The 19,394-nt window shown below is 41.6% G+C and overlaps 1 protein-coding gene across 1 annotated transcript in view; it reads left to right on the top strand.

The window, feature by feature from the left end:
- Positions 1-19,394, top strand: part of PEPD (peptidase D) — a 250,763-nt gene that overhangs the window by 181,728 nt on the left and 49,641 nt on the right. Inside the window, exon 11 of the mRNA XM_069082634.1 lies at positions 2,439-2,516. Coding sequence (XP_068938735.1) covers positions 2,439-2,516 — 78 coding nt within the window. The remainder of the gene's footprint in view (positions 1-2,438; positions 2,517-19,394) is intronic.

Here is a 19,394-nt window from a genome sequence, read left to right as displayed (position 1 = left end):
TCCTTGTTGCTCCAAAAGAGGCATAAAATATATCAAATCTACTATACATGCTGGCTCTTTTGTCCTCTTTTGTCCAATCTTTGGAATAAAGATAATTTTAGTTTGAAAAATTAAGAACCCTGGTATGAGATAAAAAGCAGAATTACCCCCATTCTTGTCCATTGGGATTTCATGTAAGCAATAAGGGCAGTATTTCTCCAGCTTTGGGTGTTGGACCAGGCCTGGGGGATGGGGGTGGGAGTGAGAAATGGGAGAGAGAGTTCTTAAAGAAAAGTTGGAATCCTTTTATTGAGTAATGAGTAGCGATCACTATGATGACTTTCTTTTAGTGAAAAGGGAGAAAATGTTAGACCCAGACCCTTAAAATAGTAGGTTTAAGGGTTTCCTGGAAAAAACCCAGAGCTTCAAAGGTTAAGATGAAGAAACACCTCCAAAGTGTCTTAAAGAGAAATCAGAGGTAATAGGTCAGTCAGCACTGGAAGCATTATCTCCTGATCACCTGTTGTGTTCTGTACAGTGAGGGATAGGACTAGGGATTAGACAAAAGTGCCATAATCTCGGTCCTTATGGAGCTTAGAATACTGCTGAGCAGATAAGACACGCGCACAGTCCCCTGGATTCCAGGTAGTGCCTTATCCATCCATCCAGCCATGCCATAGTCTCCTCTCTCCAGCCAAGTCTCACCAGCTAGGTGGGTATTGGCCAGCAGGTGGTGCTAAAGAGACACTGACAATCATCAGAGGCTGATGAAAACAAGTTGGGACCCTGATGGCAGAGAGCAGATCCTGGGGACAGAGCAGGAACTCACTCCTAGGATTTGAAGCTGGAGCTGTGGCCAGGAAGGGATTGGAGCTGGCAGACTTGACACGAGTCAGCATGGCAAAGGTGGCTGACATGAGGGGAAATGGCAAGCAGGAGCCAAATTGTCTAGAGACAGCAAGGGCTAATGGTAGTGTCTGTGTGAGCTACTACCCAGGGCTCCTTGTGGCTCATTAGCTCTGTTGAGCTGCTGAAGGTTTACCTACGAGCATCACCTTCCCAGCCCCTCCAGGGCATGTGAAAAAAGAAATCATTTACAAAGGTTCCAGTGAGGCCAAAGGTCTGGCAGGGTCATCACACACCAAATCCTTAATGATGTTCACTGGCAGCTCAGGAATGTAATTACAGATAAATAAAAATACTAGAATGGGATTATACCAGCAAACGCGAGTGAGGGAAAATACCTGGAGACCCCAAGCCATTGTTGGCTTGTTGCCACTAGAACCCTTTTTTCTAGACCCTTCCCATTCTTCTCCTTCTATTTGTTCATCCTCTGTCCATGAATAAAATAATTAAATATTACAGCTATATGGGAAGAAACATTGGTATACTATCTGAACACAAGCAGCAATGCCTGTCCCCTTCCTGTGCCCTGTGCTGCAGCCAACACACACAGCTGCGATTTCTGTTTGGCCCAAGTGTCCTCTGGCCCAGCCTGGATGTAACCGGTTAGGTCTCTGCTGAGGTGGAAGTCTTCAGTATATGAATAATACATTTGAACATCTCAGTCCTTGGAAATTTTCTACTCTGGTGGATAGAGAGAAAAATCATTATTTCTACTTTTATGATTCCTGAGCCTCCTGAAAGGGGCCATAAATATTACACACAGGTGATTTTTTTTCAACACACTTAAAAGTTCTCTCTTTTTATTTTTTTTCATAGAGGCATAAATGATTGGGGGGAACTCTCACATGACAGAACAGCCCCCAGGTTCCTTGCTGCAGTAACCAATCCAGCAGCTTCTTGTTCCATTTTTTCCTTGAAGAGTCAGAACCAGACAGTCCCTGGGGACTCTTCTTTCCTTCCCTTGGCAGAGAAGTCTTATCTCACTAAATTCTCAGGAGTCAGAATAGAGCCTGATGGTCTCCCTCAAAATACTCTATTCTCTGCCTCGTATCAGGAGCTTAGACATCCTTGGGATCATTGTTTTTCCTGTTGTCAACATAGAGGAGGCCTGGTGACCAACCTTACTCCCCTTTTCCTTTGGATAGCGTGGTTTAGAGGAAGTCCTTGTGCCTTAGTGTTGTCATTTGTAAAATGTTAGATTCAGGCTGTGCACATCCCCGGGGAGAGGCAAATTCCATTGGAAAGAGCATGAGATGTCAATAATAAAGCATTTTTATAACCCATTAGAAGCAGGTTTGACCAGTGTCTAGGACAAAATTCTTTCTGATCCTTCTTTTCTGTAAATAATCTGCCTATGGTAGATTCAAGTACATCATCAGAAATTTCTAGCCAAAATGAAATAATTAGGCATGGCCCAATCAACAGGGTGATCATTTCTATCTAATGCCCCAACTTAAGAAATTCCTGAGCTTTTTTCTGTGGCACTCCCCTCCCCCACCCCATTCCTATTCTTATACAGTATGGTGACAAATCTTGTTTTGTCCTTTCTCAAGCGGAGAGAATGCTGCTGTCTTACACTATGGACATGCTGGAGCCCCAAATGACAAGACAATTCAAGATGGAGACCTGTGGTAAGTATATACAGTGAGTGGAGATCCAGGTACTCCTTTTCCTCACCTTGGTGGCCTGTCAAGGTGGGTACCTAGTTACAGAGAGGCTGACTTTGCGGTGACCCAAGAGGACAGAAGAACCATATTTGACATTGCCTCAGCCTCCTTTACTTTGTGGAAAACAGTGCTCTGCTGCTATAGGTTCACAGATATCACCTAGGAGCAAAAGGTTAGATTTCCCACAGGTTGTTTTCACTAAAAAAATAAGGGACTTCAAAATGTCCCTCTTGTAACAAACCTAACACTTACTTTATTACATCATCACCTGGTAGATGTGACTGTGCTGAGTCCATTCCAAAGACCAAACTAAGGCTGTTTCCAGCCCTCAAGTATGAAACAGACATAGACATACTCAGAACTAGCACATACAGTGAAGAATAAAAGATTTTCAATGCAGGAGGGTTTTCTTTGGAGGGATGATGGGAGGCAGAGACAGAGATTTTACTGTCCATGTATCCTGCATCCAGTATTATTTCCCATACTCACAGTATAATGATAACTAGTTTTAATTCAGTAGGTTTCAAGGTTGGAGAGAGTTAACAAATAGGAGAGATACACTTATGATGGCATAAGTATCTGATTGGGCTTTCCCAGGAGGAAAACAAAGCCTGATTATTAGGTGACTATCATTATGAACTTATTTTTTTTTTGATTCTCCCAAATCTTCCTCTTCTCCTATCACAAACACAGGCCCTTAAACCCTTCCTCTCCCCTCCTCAAAGGTTAAAAGAACTAGGGATTGGTTTGGCCTGAGACACCAGACTAAAACGCTTCTAACAAACCTTCAGTGCTTGTAGAAAACACATGGAAGCCAGAAGGAGAGGCTGGAGGAACAAGACAGATTTGGTTTCTGTATAAGGAAGGTCTTTGTGGCTGATAAGTGGTTAAATGTAGATTACTAAGAAATGCTATAGAATATACTTTTGGAAGTTGTTTTATAAGTAGCACAGACTTGTGTGACTGGGATAGATTAGGATACCAACTCTCTAGGTTCCTCTTAGCTCTACAGTCCCATGATCCTAAGACAGCAGTAGCCTTCCTGGTGTATGATAGAATCCTCGTGTTCCCACCACCCACCTCACTGTATGATCTTGGGCTCTGATTGTCAACAGTTAGAAAAGCCCATATTTCATGTCCTTATCCTGATGGATTTTTGGTGTTTGGGTTTTGTTTTTACCATTGTTATGGCCTTCCTTAGGAATTGTTAGCACAAGATCAGTAGCTTCTTGAGCCAATCAAAGTGATGAATTCTGCTTGTATTTACTCTGTCACTCCTAAGGCTGTTTGTTATTTTAAATACTTAATGGATATGCCAGTAGCCTCTGTGAGTCATTTAATACATAAACTCCCAGGTAAAGAGCAGACACCTTTCTGCTGGGCCCTGATTCCTCACATAGTCTCCATGACTTGATGTGTAAAGAATTTCTCCATTTATGGCTGGAGTTTTTCCATGTTCGTGGACAGACACTGCAGTGGCAGGGACTTCCCCACTTCCCCCTAAATTCTATGGTAAGTTCAAAAACATCTTTAATGTGTTTTCCTCAGATCACTATTTAATTGCTCGATTCTGAGCCCAGCTGGTACATCTACCAGCCCAGTTAAAAATTGTGATTACCTTTTGATGACTGTTGAAGAAAACAGAAGGAGGTGGGAAACTTCTGCCTCATGAAGGGAAGCTGCTCCATGATTTGGGGAAGCAGAGCAATCTCTAAAGACTGTTCCTGTGCGATAAGTAATTTATTTTACAATAATGCTAGCAGAAAGCAAGAAAGTCTCTCCAGCTCTTGCTATCTGTGTGCTTGAGAAGCCTTTCTGCTTCATTCTGCTCACCTCCTGCAGACTTTCTGCCTGTCCTTGTGCAATTACAACTGCTCATTGGAAATCAGGACTGGTCGGGACTTAGTAGGCACAGGAAGGGCTTGTGAAAAATTCAGATACTCATCACAGACAAAGGGACTGACCCATTTTGGCCTCCAGACTAGAAAGGCAAAGCCAGGAGCAAGGGAGAGCACTGTCATCCTTCCTTCACTACTACCCCATTTCCACTTTAAAACCACTTACTTGCTTATATAACTTTTTGTCCTGTCATAATGACCTTAGAGTCATATTTTGCCTTTTGGGATCCCTTGGATTCTGTGCTTCATCTGGACGCTCTTCTCTTTCATTCTTAGCAGCCCGAGTAAAAGGTAGAATCAGTAGATGATTCTTCCTCTGTGGAGCCCAGTATCAGAGAGGTGGGGGGAAGGGGTATGATTCTGGGGGTTTTAACTCTAAGTTTATTTCTCACTCTTACTGGCTACAACGTACTAAAAATTGCAGTGTCATTCACTTTCTGTTGTAGATGGGCTGTGAGGAAGGGAACCCTCCTAGCAATCCCTCCAAATTTCTTGCACCTTTTAGCACCATCACATCATGTCATTAGATCTCTGCCCAATTCCACCTTCCTTTGTATATAGAACCACTTTCTTTTTTTTTAAAAAAGTGTCTTTGATATCATTTGTTATTCTAGCACCTAAATTTCCTTCCTCCCAGAGAGCCATTGCTTCTAACAAAGATTTTTTTTTAAGAAAGAAAAAAGGGGAAAAGGAAAATATTCAGCAAAGCCAAACAATATATTAAAAAAAATATTGCAGTGATCCACACCTGTGGACCCTCTACTTCTTCAGAGGAGTCAGGGGAGATATCTCCTCATGTCTTTTCTTCCTCAGGACCAAGCTTGTTCTTTGTAATTTTGCAGCAATCATTTTCTGTTGCATTGTGGTGTTTGTTCTTTCCTTTTACACTGGTGTAGTCATCATTGTGTATATTTTTTTCATGGCTCTTCTTACTTCATTTTACATTAGTCTGTATAAGTCTTCCCATTCTTGTCTATGTTCATCACATTCATTGTTTTTTTAGCACAGTAATATTCCATTACATTCATGTACCACAATTTGTTTAGTCATTTGATGGGAATCTTCTTTGTTTCCAGTTCTTTGCAATTCATTTTCCAAAGCATTTACACTTCCATTATCTTATTGAACCTTGTTACAACCCTAAGGAGGAAGGGAAAGGTGGGAATTATTATCTCCACTTTATAGACAAGAATAAAGCCCAGGGAAATGACATGACTGGTTGAAAGTATCATCGCACATTGGTAACAGAGCCAGGTCTCTTGACTGTCATCCTCATGATCCTGAAACCATCATCTGGTCCTTGACTGACCCCAAAGTGGAGATGGGTATGAGATTAACCTCAGAGGTTTTCCACTTCATCTGTCTGGTCCCAGGAAACAGGCTAAAGGTGACGAATAATGGCTCAACCAAAATCTCCAAGCAACACAGATGTTCAGAAGCCCCACACAAGACCGACACAGCAAAACTGTAACACAGCAGAGGCATTTGGGCAGCCCCTCAGAGCACTCTGTAACTGAATTTGGTCCATGTGCTATTGGAAATGGGTTGTAGCTACCAGCCACCATGGGGTTGACTTTGAACCTTTGTTATTGTGTGAGCACATTCCATGTGAGTAGTCTGTGTCTGTTTATTGCTGTGCAACTGTGTGATGGAGGGATGAATGATACAGTAGACTTCATGTCTGAACTGCTCAGAGTTAAAGGCTATTAGAATAAAAATGTACTGTCAGCTGGTTACAGGAGAAGATACTGCCTCATGGTGGGAATTTTTAGGGTGCATGGGGAAACAGGATAAAGTGCAAAAGGAAGAGTTTCTTTCTGCAGTTTCTGTCATATCTGGAATTTACTGATTCATCATCATCCAGTTCCATGCTGTAAACAAGATGTTCTGGGTAAAGCCCCCTAGTCATCAGCACAGACCCTCATTAGCAGCTAGGAGACTCTTTCATCTATGGAAACCCAGAGACCCTTGGAAAGGGAATGGAATTTTAGCTTGTTTCCTTATGAATCCCCATTCCCCAAAATAAATACATATACAATGCCACCTTTGGCTCAGAGCCTAAATAACTTTACTCCAAAAGACAGTTAACTCTTAAGTTCTTGACTATTTGCCCTGGATCCATCCTATACAGAAAATGCCCCCTTGTCACATATTATGAGAATCCAAGGTGTCTTCTTGGTCTGTACCTCTCAAGTTAACAATTAAGTAATTTAATGGCTGTCCTGCGTATATGCTCCTGGTATATAGGGAGACTTAGAGGAAAGAGGAGTCCCAAGCATCTCCATCTCATTCTCAGTGAGGTAAGCTCCAGAAAAAGGAAGATAAGCCTGAACTGGGTCTAGGGAAGGGCCTCCTTACTGTTCTATCCTTATATAGCTCCTTTAAATTCTACTCCATGTCACTCTGTATATTTGTGCTCTTGTGATGATAAAACCACTCTAATTCGTATGACACTCCATTTGCCATACTGTTTCCATGTCGATTATTATTATTATCTCAGTTTTGCAGATGAGGCAGTTACAGCCCAAAGTCCTTCTGGTCAAACCATATCTGGAGAATATTGTGTTCAGTTCAGGTTCCACATTTAAAGAAAATGTGGCATTGCCAAGCTGGAGGGGGGTCCAGAGGAGGGCAAGATGAACAGTGAGAGGACTGGACTGCAAAAAATCAACTACTTTAAAATATTATTTTAAAAAATTCTTTATAGAGAGAACAGAAAACTACCTCTATCCTTGTACTTGGGGAATTGAACAGGAATGAGGGTGAAATCTGTGGTTGCACAGGTTGAAAGAGGATGGGAAAGTCTTTGATGGATAGTTCCTTCTAGCTCTAAATCTATCAGTGTGATCTCTGACTAGATGACCTCTGTGGCCTTTCTGAACTCTAATTTTCTGTGATTAAATGTGGACCTAGAATGCCCACTTGGACAAACCCAGTTTTCCTATCCAGGGTATTGCATTTAAATTTGTATTTTGCACATCGAGTGGCAGGATCAATGTAGCGTACCAGAAACTGCAGCTGTTTCCATAAATCATGTGTTATTAACACTGTCTAGAAGGTCATACAAAGAAACCAACAGGCCCCCATTCGGTATGAATCATGTTGTTATAGAAACCCACATTTGGTATGCTACTTGGCGGTAAAACCCAAACTTCATTCTCTAAATATATTGTCACATCAGTGTGCTGTGGATGCATCCTCGAGCAATAGGGACATACATCAGCTGTACCACATCTCTGCCAAGACATTGTCATGGGGCTTTGTGAGGCTCCCGAAAGCAGAGCTGAATTCTGGATTCAAACAAGCCCGTTTGGCACCATTACTGCATCTCTCTGGGCCTAAGAAGTTGAGGAAGATCTGTCCTCAGATCTCCAGAGAGTTCTCGTGAGCAGTAAAGCCCACCTTTGTCCAAGGCTTCCTTCTAACTGGTGATTCTTTTTTCTTGACTTCAATTAGATTTTAGAAGTTCTTCAACTTGAGATTTTAGAAGTAAACTCTCTGGTCCCTGCGGTTCTTCCTGGTTAGTGATGTTGTTCAGGGTATGAAATAGCCAGGAATAAATGATTTCCTATTAAAAAAGAATAATGTTGATTTAGCAGTTTGCTTAAAAGAACTCATTTATGTCTACTGCAGTCCTGTGAAGTAGGTGCTATACATTTTAGAGATGTTGAGACTGAAGTTCAGAGAGCTTTAGTGACTTGTTTATGGTCACACAGCTAATAAGTATCAGAGGCAGTATTTGAATATGAGTAGATTTTCATTAGCTTTTCCTTGCCTCTGATCTGGAATATTATCTCCCCCCCACCACCACCTTTTCCCTTTTCCCCCTCCTCAATTAGGCATTTTCTCCCTCCTATTGGAGAAACCTTTTTAACAAATAATACATAATCAAACAAAGCTATTTCCACATTGGCCACATCCAAAAATGTATATGTCTTCCTGGAAATTGAGTTTGTCATTGCTCTTAAGGAGGTTGGTAGCATGCTTCATCCTCAGCACTCTGGGATTATGGTTGGTCATTGCATTGATCAGAATTCTTTTAAAGTAGTTTGTCTTTGAAATATTTTTGTCTTTCTATAAATTATTCTGATTCTGCTCACATTAAGCCATATAAAATCTCCTCAGATTTCTCTGAAACCATCACTTTTATTATTTCTTATGGGGCAGTGAGGTGGTACAGTAGCTAGAGCACTGAGCCTGGAGGCAGGAAGACCTGAGTTCAAATTTGGCCTCAGACACTCTCTAGGTGTATGACCTCCAGGACGTCATTTAACTTCTGTTTTCCTCAGGTTCCTCAACTAAATTAGAGATAATAGCACCTTCTTCCCCGGGTCATTGTGAAGAACAAATGAGATAATATTAGTGGTTTTTCTGGGTTTTTTTGTTTGTATTTTGAAGCTCTTTAGCACAGCGCCTGGCACATAGTAGGTGTTATATAAATGCTTTTGATGATGATGGGGGGGGGAGGAGTATTCTATTACATTCAGATACTGTAACTTGCTCAGCTATTTCCCAGTTGTTGGTTAATCCTTTAGTTTCTGGTTCCTTGCAGTTACAAAAAGAGTTGCTATACATATTTTTGTACATATAGTTTCCCTTGTTCTTTCTTTTATCTTACTCTGAGTGCTGGGTCAGAGGGACATATTACTTTCCATAATGACTGGACCAATTTCACACCTCCACAACCAGTATTTAATGTGCCTGTTTCCCCACAGCCCTTCTAACAAATATCATTTTCCTCTTTTGGTTTTTTTTTTCAACTTTCTCATTCTGAAGGGTGTGAGGTAGAACCTCAGAGTTGCTTTAATTTGCATTTCTCTAATTAGTAATTTAGAGCATTTTTTTTTTTCACATAGATGTTGATAGCTTGAATGTCTTCTTTTGAAAAATGTCCGTTCATATCTTCCGACCATTTATCAATTAAGGAATAACTCTCATTCTTATAAACTTGAATAATTTCTTGGAATAATATCTTGGAAATGAGACCTTTATCAGAGAAACTTGCTACAGAGATGTTTTGCTCCCAGTTAACTGTTTCCCTTCTAGGTTTTTATTTTATATAATCAAAATTGGTAATTTTATCTTTTGCGATTCTTTTCACCCCTTGTTTGGTCATAAACTCTTACCTTGCCTATCAGTCTGAAAAAATATCCATTATTCCTCTAATGTGACCTTTTTAAAAATCTAAGTCATGGATCTATTTGGAGTTTTATCTTAGAATATGGCATGAGGTATTGACCTAACCAGATTTTTGCCAACTTTTTCACTGGTTTTTATCAAATAATGAATCTTTACCCCAGAAGCTGTGGTCTTTGGGTTTATCAAACACTAGACTGCTATTTTTATTTGTTTCTGTAGCTTGTGAAACTAATCTGTTCCACTGATCAACCTCTTTATTTTTTAACCAGTATCAGATTGTTTTGATGATTACTGCTTTGTAATGAAGTTTGAGATTTGGTACTCCTAGGTCTCCTAACTCCCCACTTAAAAAAAAAAATTATTTCCCTTGAGATTTTTGAACTTTGGATCAAATTATTTTCATGCAAGAAGTCCTTTTTTTTTTTTTGACCTAGAAAACAGAAATATGAAATAAAGTGACTTCCAACCCCTGCCAATGTTCTGGGGTTTTTAGATGGGACATAAAGTTCCTATTAATTATAAGCCTTAGAAGTTTTTCCCCTGTGGCTTTTAGTGATCCAGTTGGTAAAGGACCAGGTTTGTATGGCCCCAAGCATATGTGCTTGGGATGAAGGCCTTAGGTATCCTGGAGAGAAATGAGAAAGAAGGGGGGAGGAGAGGAAGAGGACTCTGCATTAGGGAAGCCTACAGGAAGCCTACATTACCATCTCTCCACTGAGCTCTTCAGACATGTGAGACTTGGGTGGAGCCACAGTTTGAGGGTGATTGCTAGAACTCTTATTTCTCTAATAAAACTTAGTAAAATCCTCAGTTAGTTATAGATTCCCACAGGTTGGTCAAGATAGGGGCTAGTTCCTACTTAGTCGCTTTGTGGAAAAGGAACCTAGGGGTGACTAGTTGGCATGGTGAATAGAGCATGGGCCCTGCAGTCAAGAGGACGTGAGTTCAACTCTGGTCTCAGACACTTAACACTTACTAGCCGTGTGACCTTGGGCAAATCACTTAACCCCAACTGCCCTGCCTTCCCCCCTCCAAAAACGAAATAATAAATAAAAGAAAAAGAAAAGGAACCTATACTCTAGAAGCCTAAAGGCAGTAGAATCAAGGGGGCAGGTGCAGCCATGATCCATTGTAGTATGGCCAGTATACAAAGGAAAAGCTCTAAATTCAAATGCTCTACCATAAATCCATCAGGCCTGTCTCACACCAACCTCATCAGCAGGTATCAGTTCTCACATTTCTGGAGACCACTATTACTTTGATCATCTTTCTCTTGTGTATTTACAGATTTCTTATGGATTGGATTTGTGTCACCTACCCTCCCCCAATCCCAAATTAGACTGAATATTCCCTAAGTATTAGGATTGTATTTCCTTTTTAAAAAGTAGTAATCATCCTTCAGTGATTCCTATGACAGTTCCCTGAATACAGTGTAGTGACTTGAGTACCTTAAGGTCCTGTGGTGATATGGAAGGGCACTGCCCCCATTTTCAGCAGATCTGAGTTTGAATCCCAGATCTGGTAGCTATGAGCTGTACATCTTTAAGCAAATCAGTTCTTCTCTTTAATTTCCTCATCTATAAAATGTGGGGATAATCCTTAGAATGGTATGCCTGTCTTGTAGGCTATTATGAGGAGAGCACTGGGTTAGACTGTGTGATATATTATTAATGTGTATATGATTACTATAATTAATAATAATAGATTGTTGAGTACCTAGAATAGTTTTCTTACTGCGTTGGCACCCAGAAAAGTTTTTCTACATATATTTGGAGATCTCCTTGCAGTGTGAACTCACCCAACTAGCCTGGATGGGGAGCTGGAGTCCCATCTTCAGCCCTCCCCTTAGCTCCCAGCTCAGTGGATGCCTCCATCCCCATTTGGACCAAATTGTCTTCCTACCCCAGGAGCAGCTATTGGAAGCGAAATTGGGTGAGTCCAGAGCCCTTTGATGTAAATGCTGGGCCTATACTTGTGCTTTTATTTTTCTTGTGCTAACTTTGAAATGTAGCCAATAGAATAATTACGAGTTTATTACAGTCAATTTATTATGTAGCATTTAGTGCAACATGTTTTGTTGATTACCATTACTGCCAGATTGCTAGAGGCATTTATAATCCATTGTTTTATTGAAATAGGTCTGCAGAGCACCTCCCCCACTCAGTAAACAATAAATCACTCCGTTATCCTGGCATAAAAGCTACAATACACTCTCAAGTTGCATGAAACCCAGATTCCAGCATAGGAGCTCGAAAACCTTCCTAAAGCTGCCACAGCAGGTCTCTGTCCTTTCCTCTTTGGAAGAGGCTAGTGAGAGCCCTTTGAGGTAAGCCTCTCCTGTTTGGGTAAACGTTTTAGGAGTGTGTTTCCATCTATGGGTATCTTTACTAATAGCAAAAACCTAGTGTCTGGGCCCATTCTCTTTGATCTTCTCCTCTATTATCTAACGCCATTGCCCCCTGCCTGAAAGGGTGATCTAAACCAGGTTACCTCTCTGTAAGGAAGGAGCAGAAATGCAAAAGAAGAGATGCCCCATCTCATCTCCTTCTTTCCTTTTCCTTCTTCTGTGTGGATGAGCTTACTGGCAAAGCTTTGCCTGGAAGCCCCTTTTTCTTTAGGAATTTGGCTTGTTACCAAGATTTCCTCTTGCTCATTGAAACCACCCTCGGCAGTGCCTCACACTTGCCTCACAGAGTTGGTTACCCCATTGAAACGACCAAGCACCTCTTGATATGAAAAAAATAAATAAATAAAACAACCAGTCATCTCTCAATATTCTGGACAAATAGAATAGGACAAATAGAATAAAGCCATGGCATGCATCATTTTAAAAATGAATAATCCAAAAATAATTTATATTTGGCTTCAGGGACTGTATAATGTGTTTGGGGCAGGGGGAAGTGGTTAGGGACAGCTACTTAGCTATTTGCTTTTCAAATTCTTTGTTGTCTAGTCTAACAAAAATCCATTGCTAGGACTAAAAGGCTTTGCGGTAGAATTTGACAATTCAATCAATGCCGAAAGCAATGGGTCTTTTTATTTGATATATTTAAGGAAAGGCCTAAAAAGGAAAGCCACATGACTTAACGGGAGAAACCTGAAGAAGTCAGCATGGCACAGTAATGGAGACAGTAATGACTGCAGTCAGAGGACCTGGATTCAAATCTTGATTCTGACATTTATAAGTTGTCTGACCTAGGGCAAGCTATCACTTCCCTAAGGCCCAGTTTCCTCATCTGTAAAATGAGGAGGTTGGCCTACATGGCCTCTGTGGTCTCCATATCTCTAGCTTCATATATATAATTCTCTGATTACAAGTGGGTCATAGGAGATAACAAAAGAAGTTTCCCAGTGAATCCTTGACATCTTCCAAATAGGGTCGCCTACTGATCTCCCTGGGGCCAGAACCAGTCCTTTCCCAAGACTTGTGAAGGGCGGGGAACAGAGGCAACCAGTGCTGTCTCTAGGAGCCTAAGGCATGATTGTCTTCACTTCACAAGGATACCTACCTCCTAGGCCCATACTCCAAAGCAGCTCAGGTAGCTGTGGCTGCCAGGGCAACTAACTTAGAAGGGGGTAGTAACTTCTGACTCTGTACGTATGTTATGGCATCACATCTAGGGCAGGGCTAGGTTCTGGCAGCTCCTGGATCAAAGATGTTAAGTATTTTATAGGGAGGGAAGGGGTCACGTTTAAGTGGATCCAAAGGTTTCCAACCCCTAAGGTCATAAGCACAGTGGCACCATTCAACCAGGAAAATGTAAGCTTCCAGACATAGTTGATCCAGGGGCAGGGAGGAGGAGTCATTAAAGGGGCAGGGCAGGGTTAAGGAGGTATTTAGAGAAAGGAATATACTTAGGAAATAGATAATGTTATACAAAGACTAGGACCAGAAAAATCTGAGATTTTTTTTTTCTGTACTACAATAAATATTAGAATAAATAATGTTACAGGAGGCCTCTCCCTACCTTTTTTTTTTTTTGCCATAATGCATTCTTTAAAACTGTATGTCATAAAAACAATTTTCATAAAGTGAGTCCTATTTTCTTATAGGAAAGAGTGTTACCATTGGGATTTGTATTCTTGCTCAAGGACATAGTCCAAGATAAATCTTAAGTATGGCTAATAATGTCATAAAGGGACAAAATACAACAATTTTAAGTTTCTGTAACCATGCTTAAATTCTTAAAGAATCTGAATTCTGTCTGTGTAGCGGCAGCTACACAGTTGGCATGCCCAGGATGGCTGCTAGCATAAAGTTTTAGATCTGCTTTACTAGGAAAGATAGCTGTCTAAGGGGTCAACAGTCTTTTCTGATTACATTCACTAGTTCAGGGGAAAAGTCAACACTCTGAACTTCAGAGAAAATACAAACAGAGAAAATATAAGCAGAGAAATAAAGACCAACAGACAGGGCTCTGACTGCCTGAATCAAAGCAATATTACTATATACTTTACATACACCCCTGGGTCAAGAGAGCCTTTACATCTGAGCAGTCAGGGAGCTCTGAATGTACAGGGCCACTCAGAATCTCAACCAGGGAATCAATCACAAGGCCCTTCTCATAAGTGAGCCCCCAAAGCCAAATACCAACTCAGAGTATATATGCAGTCTGTTGACAGAGATCACAACCACAGCCTCACCTCAGTAGAAGGTCCTTATGAATTGCCAGTCATTAGGCATTTAAACCCTGTGAGCACTTATACTTACTTACGCTTCCAGGCATAGAGATTGTAAGATTTAAAACTGGACAAGACCTTACAACAATGAATGTCAAAGCTAGGAGGGGGCTTACAGACCATCTAGGCCAGCCTCCTTATTTTAGAGAGGACAGCTAAATCCTGGAGAGGTTAAATCCTATAATTTATATCCCACAATTTTATGTGTTTTTATTATGCAAAGTGCCCCAGTATACTGTAAAGTATGACATTAATACCTAACAGTTGCCGCTCAACTGTATCACAAATTCAGCATAATAAAACATTAGTTTTCAATTTCCCTAAAATGTTAGAGATCAGAACTAAATCCAGGCCTCTCGACTACCACAATAAGGTCTCTTAATACATTTTTTAAAATTTTGAATGACCTAAGTCTTTAAAAAAAAAAAGCTGTCTAAAGAAGGATGAAGTGATACTTTCCATCCCCCAACAATAAATGTTCCTATAGCAGAGGCAATCAGTCATTTCATTGACTTTAGAATAACCTCCAAGCCCAGGTAGTTTTTGGTGATGATCATGGTGGTAGACCTTTCTCCCACTGAGAATCATTGTTTTTAGTGAAATTGAACCAGCATTTCTCCTCTTACATTGGGGTTATAATCTCTGAGCAGTTCCTCAACTACATCATTGCATTATTTTTTAAGATCTTACTTAATATTTTTCCCAATTACATGTAAAAACATTTTTTTTTTCAAATTTTGAGGTCCAAATTCTCTTCCTCATTCCCCTCCACCATATTGAAAAAGCAAGCAGTTTGACATATATATATATAGTATAGTCATGCAAAATATATTTCCATACATCATTACTTTAAAGTATCTGTGATTCTCTGAGACAAGATCCACTCTCCACTGACTGATGTAGATCACACCCTCCTCTCCTTTCCCCTCCCCCCTCCCCCCCAGACTAATTAGATGTTTTAAAAGTTACTTTAGACCAAAAGAAAAAAATCACTATCTGGTAGCTGATTTGCTTGTGATGAGCCTCTCCACAGCTGGACTCGTTGTTGACCCATGGACTCAGAAGCCACCAGGCCTGTCTGTATATGTGACCTTTTCTGCTGAGTGTCAGACTGCCAGAGTTTGCCCTCCACAGGCTAAGGCCTAAGAATATAGGGTCATGTCTACTCCATGATGAGTTATCTGAAGAGGACTTTCACTGAGGACCCACTTCACTGTCAGACCAAGTCATAACAAGCCATTAGCTGACGGCAAGGCTGGCTAAAGTGCTGTGATTTACTCTTCATTCCCCAGTGGGAAGCCACCAAGCAGTGACCAGGTCATGAATGCCTATCCCAGACACGACTGAGTGTATAACACAGCAAGCTGACCCTGGTGTGTCACTGTTACCTTTCTGATACAGCAGTAAATATTGCTATAAACTCACAGATCCAAAGCTGGAAGTCCTCCCATCCAGAACCCTCCTTTTACAGAGGAGGAAACTGAGGTCTAATGAGGTTACATAACTTGCCCATAGTCAGGCAGGAGGTGTCAGAGGTGGGATTTGAACCCTGGTCCTTTGGTTCTTGAGCCAGTTCTTACTCCCCCACAGAGCCAAAGCCTCTTTACCAGGCAGCTTTGATGGAAGGCCCCAAATTGCTGTAGTGGGGAAGTCCGTCCTGAGTGTCAGAAAAGAAGCCTGAGATTTAAAGATGCTCTCATATGACTAGGAATTAGCTTTTGATGGACCATCAGCTGAGCCCAGCATTCAGTAATAGCAGGCGTGTGTCTGGGAAATTGTTTGGCGCTTTTGGCGATCCCAAGCTGCTCCCTGCTGCACAAACCCCATCTCTTTAACATCAGTATTCTCCCTGGGAACGTAGCCGCCAGTCATAGAATGCCAAGCTCTCGGAAGAATCTGAATTTCATGCGACCCGAAGGGCAATGAAGAGATACGTAATGAGTATAAGAAGTATGCTGCGGCACGTTATCAACAATGGCTCATGCACACACACAAACAGCCTGAAAACATAACTAGGGATACATAGGACCGTAATAGAAGGTGGGCTAGGCACAAAGTAAAAGCAAAGTAGAGGGTGGACAGCCCCATTTTGTTACACAAGCATCCACAAAATACTCAGATCTGGAGGAAGGCTTCCATCGTGTTGGGTAGATTCTGTACGGAGGAGGATTTGGGGAAAGATTGGAACAAGAGTCATCCAGGGAGAAAAAGCATGGAAGCATTGCAGGAGAGGGAGTGGCCACCCCTCCCCCCCAGGGATCAAGGCTCCATTGAAGCATCACAGCAAGCACTCATGATGACTTACATAATGCTTTAAGGTTTACAAAGCTCTTTCCTCAGGATAATAATCTGAGTTTGGTAGTGTGTGGATTATTATCCCCATTTTACAAATGAAAGGCCAAGTGGCAGAGCCAGCCTTCAAGCTAAGCCTTCTCCTTTGTGCCATGCTGCCCCAAGTTGCAGCATGTAGATTGCGCAGCATTCGACTGACTTGTTGAACCAGACAAGGGTCCAAAAATGAGACTCAAGAAGCTGCAATCATGGAAAATGGACCCTTCTTTGCAGGCATCCTAGAAGCCTTTATTAAAATATATATATATATATTAAAATATAATAAATATTTTAATATATTTTAAAAATATAAATCAATAAAATAAGTAAAAATAAAAAGCCTTTATTTTGAACTTTGATCAAATTTGAACCAAGTCCTTTTTTTGGTTGTAATTTTACCGTGATTTTGTGACCTTTTGAATGCCTCCCTGCAGCTGTCACTCTTCTTCACTCATATCCCATTTCTCTGACTTTCTCTGTGATTCTGTTTGTTTCTCTCTCTCTGTGACTGTTACTCATAGTGATTCATCATCAGCTGCTAAGAGAAAGTCTGAGCTGTTGAAATATCTCAGTTCAGGGTGACTCTCACTTAAGTGCATTCATGTGGCTACTTCTCACTGGCCACCGGGCACCTCAGGATCTGATTGGGTTTGTGAAGAAGTTTAGTCAGTTCCTTGGACTAGGTATTGAGAACAGTAATTGTGAACTCTTCATCTTCTCAGTTCCTGGGATTGGGTTTGTATCTCTGCATTTGAGCCTTCATCTCCTCAGGGTGTCTGTGCAAATCCTGGCCACTGGGTGGCATTACTAACATATCTTCCCCCCAACTGGGAAAGGGGAAGGGGAAGGGCAAGGGCGAGGGATAATGGAGAGCAAATGCTCAGGACAGAGCAGAACTCTGGTGACCTAAGTAAGATGAATGTGCTGCCTCTCTGAGACCCCCAGGGCAAGAGCTGGACTTGCAGCTGCACTGGAAGTTCCATGGAGCACACGGAGTGTGTGTCAGTGAGCCAGAACATGCATGTGCCCCAGTCGTAGGGTCACAGACTTGGAGCATTGGCAGAGGTCTCAGCTGCTTCTAGTCTAACTCATCCACAAAAGAAATCCTCACTGTAGCACACTCAACTAGTGTGTAACATATCAGCCTTTGGCTGAAGACATCCAAGGATGGACCCTGTCACATGTCAAAGCGAGAGCTGTTTGGCAGCTCTGATTGTTAGGAGGGTTTTCTGACATCAGGCCTCATTTGCCTCTTTGTAACTTCCACACTTTGCTCCTGGTTTTGTCCACACACACCCCTCTCCAGCCTTCACTAGGCAAAACACCCTTAGTTCCTTCAACCAAGGAACTGTCAGTGTGTTTGACACTTGCAGAGGTACATTCCCTGGGGCAGAGGAGTTAGAGGTTAAACCTTGTCCCTCATAGCCAAGTGTGTATAGCTAAGAAGAGTCAGTGGGAAAGGGGATGTGTGTTTTCCACCAAAGGCTGGCTCTTTTGGGCCAGTGGCTCTGGCTCTCACCTCAGCCTTCAGTCAAGTTTATGTCCCCGGAGAGTAGCAAGTGACTCTGACATCTCCAGTCACAGGGTACAGCGTCAGAGTTTGGGGATGATGATGGTGGTGGTGATGACATCCAGTCCTTCTCTTTCACTTCACAGCAGCACAGCTGAGTAAGGAAGACTTCGATTATTCAGCATTTGAGATTTTTCTGAGTTGTGCCCCAACCTGCCAATTCTTCCCATTTTCTTAGGTGATGAGAAACAGTGTATTTGCTCTGGAGTTTCCTATAGATTGTGCGTCCCAAGTGCTGAAAGCCTTGCTATTGCCTATGAATTTCAACTCAAGAAATATCTCCTGTGTTATTTCTTGGAATTTTGTAACACAGGTGACAGTGATGCTGGCCAGTGTTTTTCCCTAGGGAGAGAGGCTACATTATCTGTCACCCATCCTTGTGGGCTACCAGAGTCTAATCCCATCCTTTTTGCCCCAACAGAGGGAGCCTGCAGGAGCCTGAGCTCTTGGGGCCAGACGGGGGCAGTGTTGCCTCACACAGTAAAGAACAGCTGATCCATCACTCCTTTGGTCCATCTAGTGAGCTCTATAGTAAACAGGGGGAACCAGAACATTCCCTTGTAGAGTAATGTTGTGGTTTCTGCTTAAGTGACATTGGGCCTGTGGAAAGGACTGATGCAACTTCCTGCATACTGATATGCCCTTTTCTTTGGGCATGTAGATTCAGAAGACTGTAGATTTAGAGCTAGAACAGGGCATATAGATCAGGTAGTCCAATCATTTCATTTTCCAGATGAAGCCTGAGGCTTAGAAAGTACATGAGACTTGCTCAAGGACAGCTAGTAAATGGCAGAACAAGAATTTGAACTTAGGTCTTTGGTCTTCAAATACACTCTTTTTTCCAATGTACCAGGAGTTCTTAACCTGGAGCCCAGAAACTTAAAAAAAAAATTTTTGTAACTCTTTCAGTATAATTGTTTACCTTTGTAATCCTACACTTCTGCATTTTAAGGCATTACTCAGAAGAGATGTTCATAGGTTTCATCATCTTGCCAAAGGAGGACATGACAGAAATTAAGGTTAAGAGCCCCTGCTTTACACCAAACTGCCTCCTTGAACTTTTTCTTCTGGATTCTAGAAATACCATCTGCATTTTTCTTCTTTCCTTCCTTCTTTCCTTCCTTCTTTCCTTCCTTCTTTCCTTCCTTCCTTCCTTCCTTCCTTCCTTCCTTCCTTCCTTCCTTCCTTCTCTTCTCTTCTCTTCTCTTCTCTTCTCTTCTCTTC

Source organism: Petaurus breviceps, unplaced genomic scaffold (genome assembly GCF_028583685.1).
Source record: "Petaurus breviceps papuanus isolate PSGF00001 unplaced genomic scaffold, PetGlider_PUasm1.0 171, whole genome shotgun sequence".
NCBI lineage: Eukaryota > Metazoa > Chordata > Mammalia > Diprotodontia > Petauridae > Petaurus > Petaurus breviceps.
This window is presented reverse-complemented; position numbering and strand designations above follow the sequence as displayed.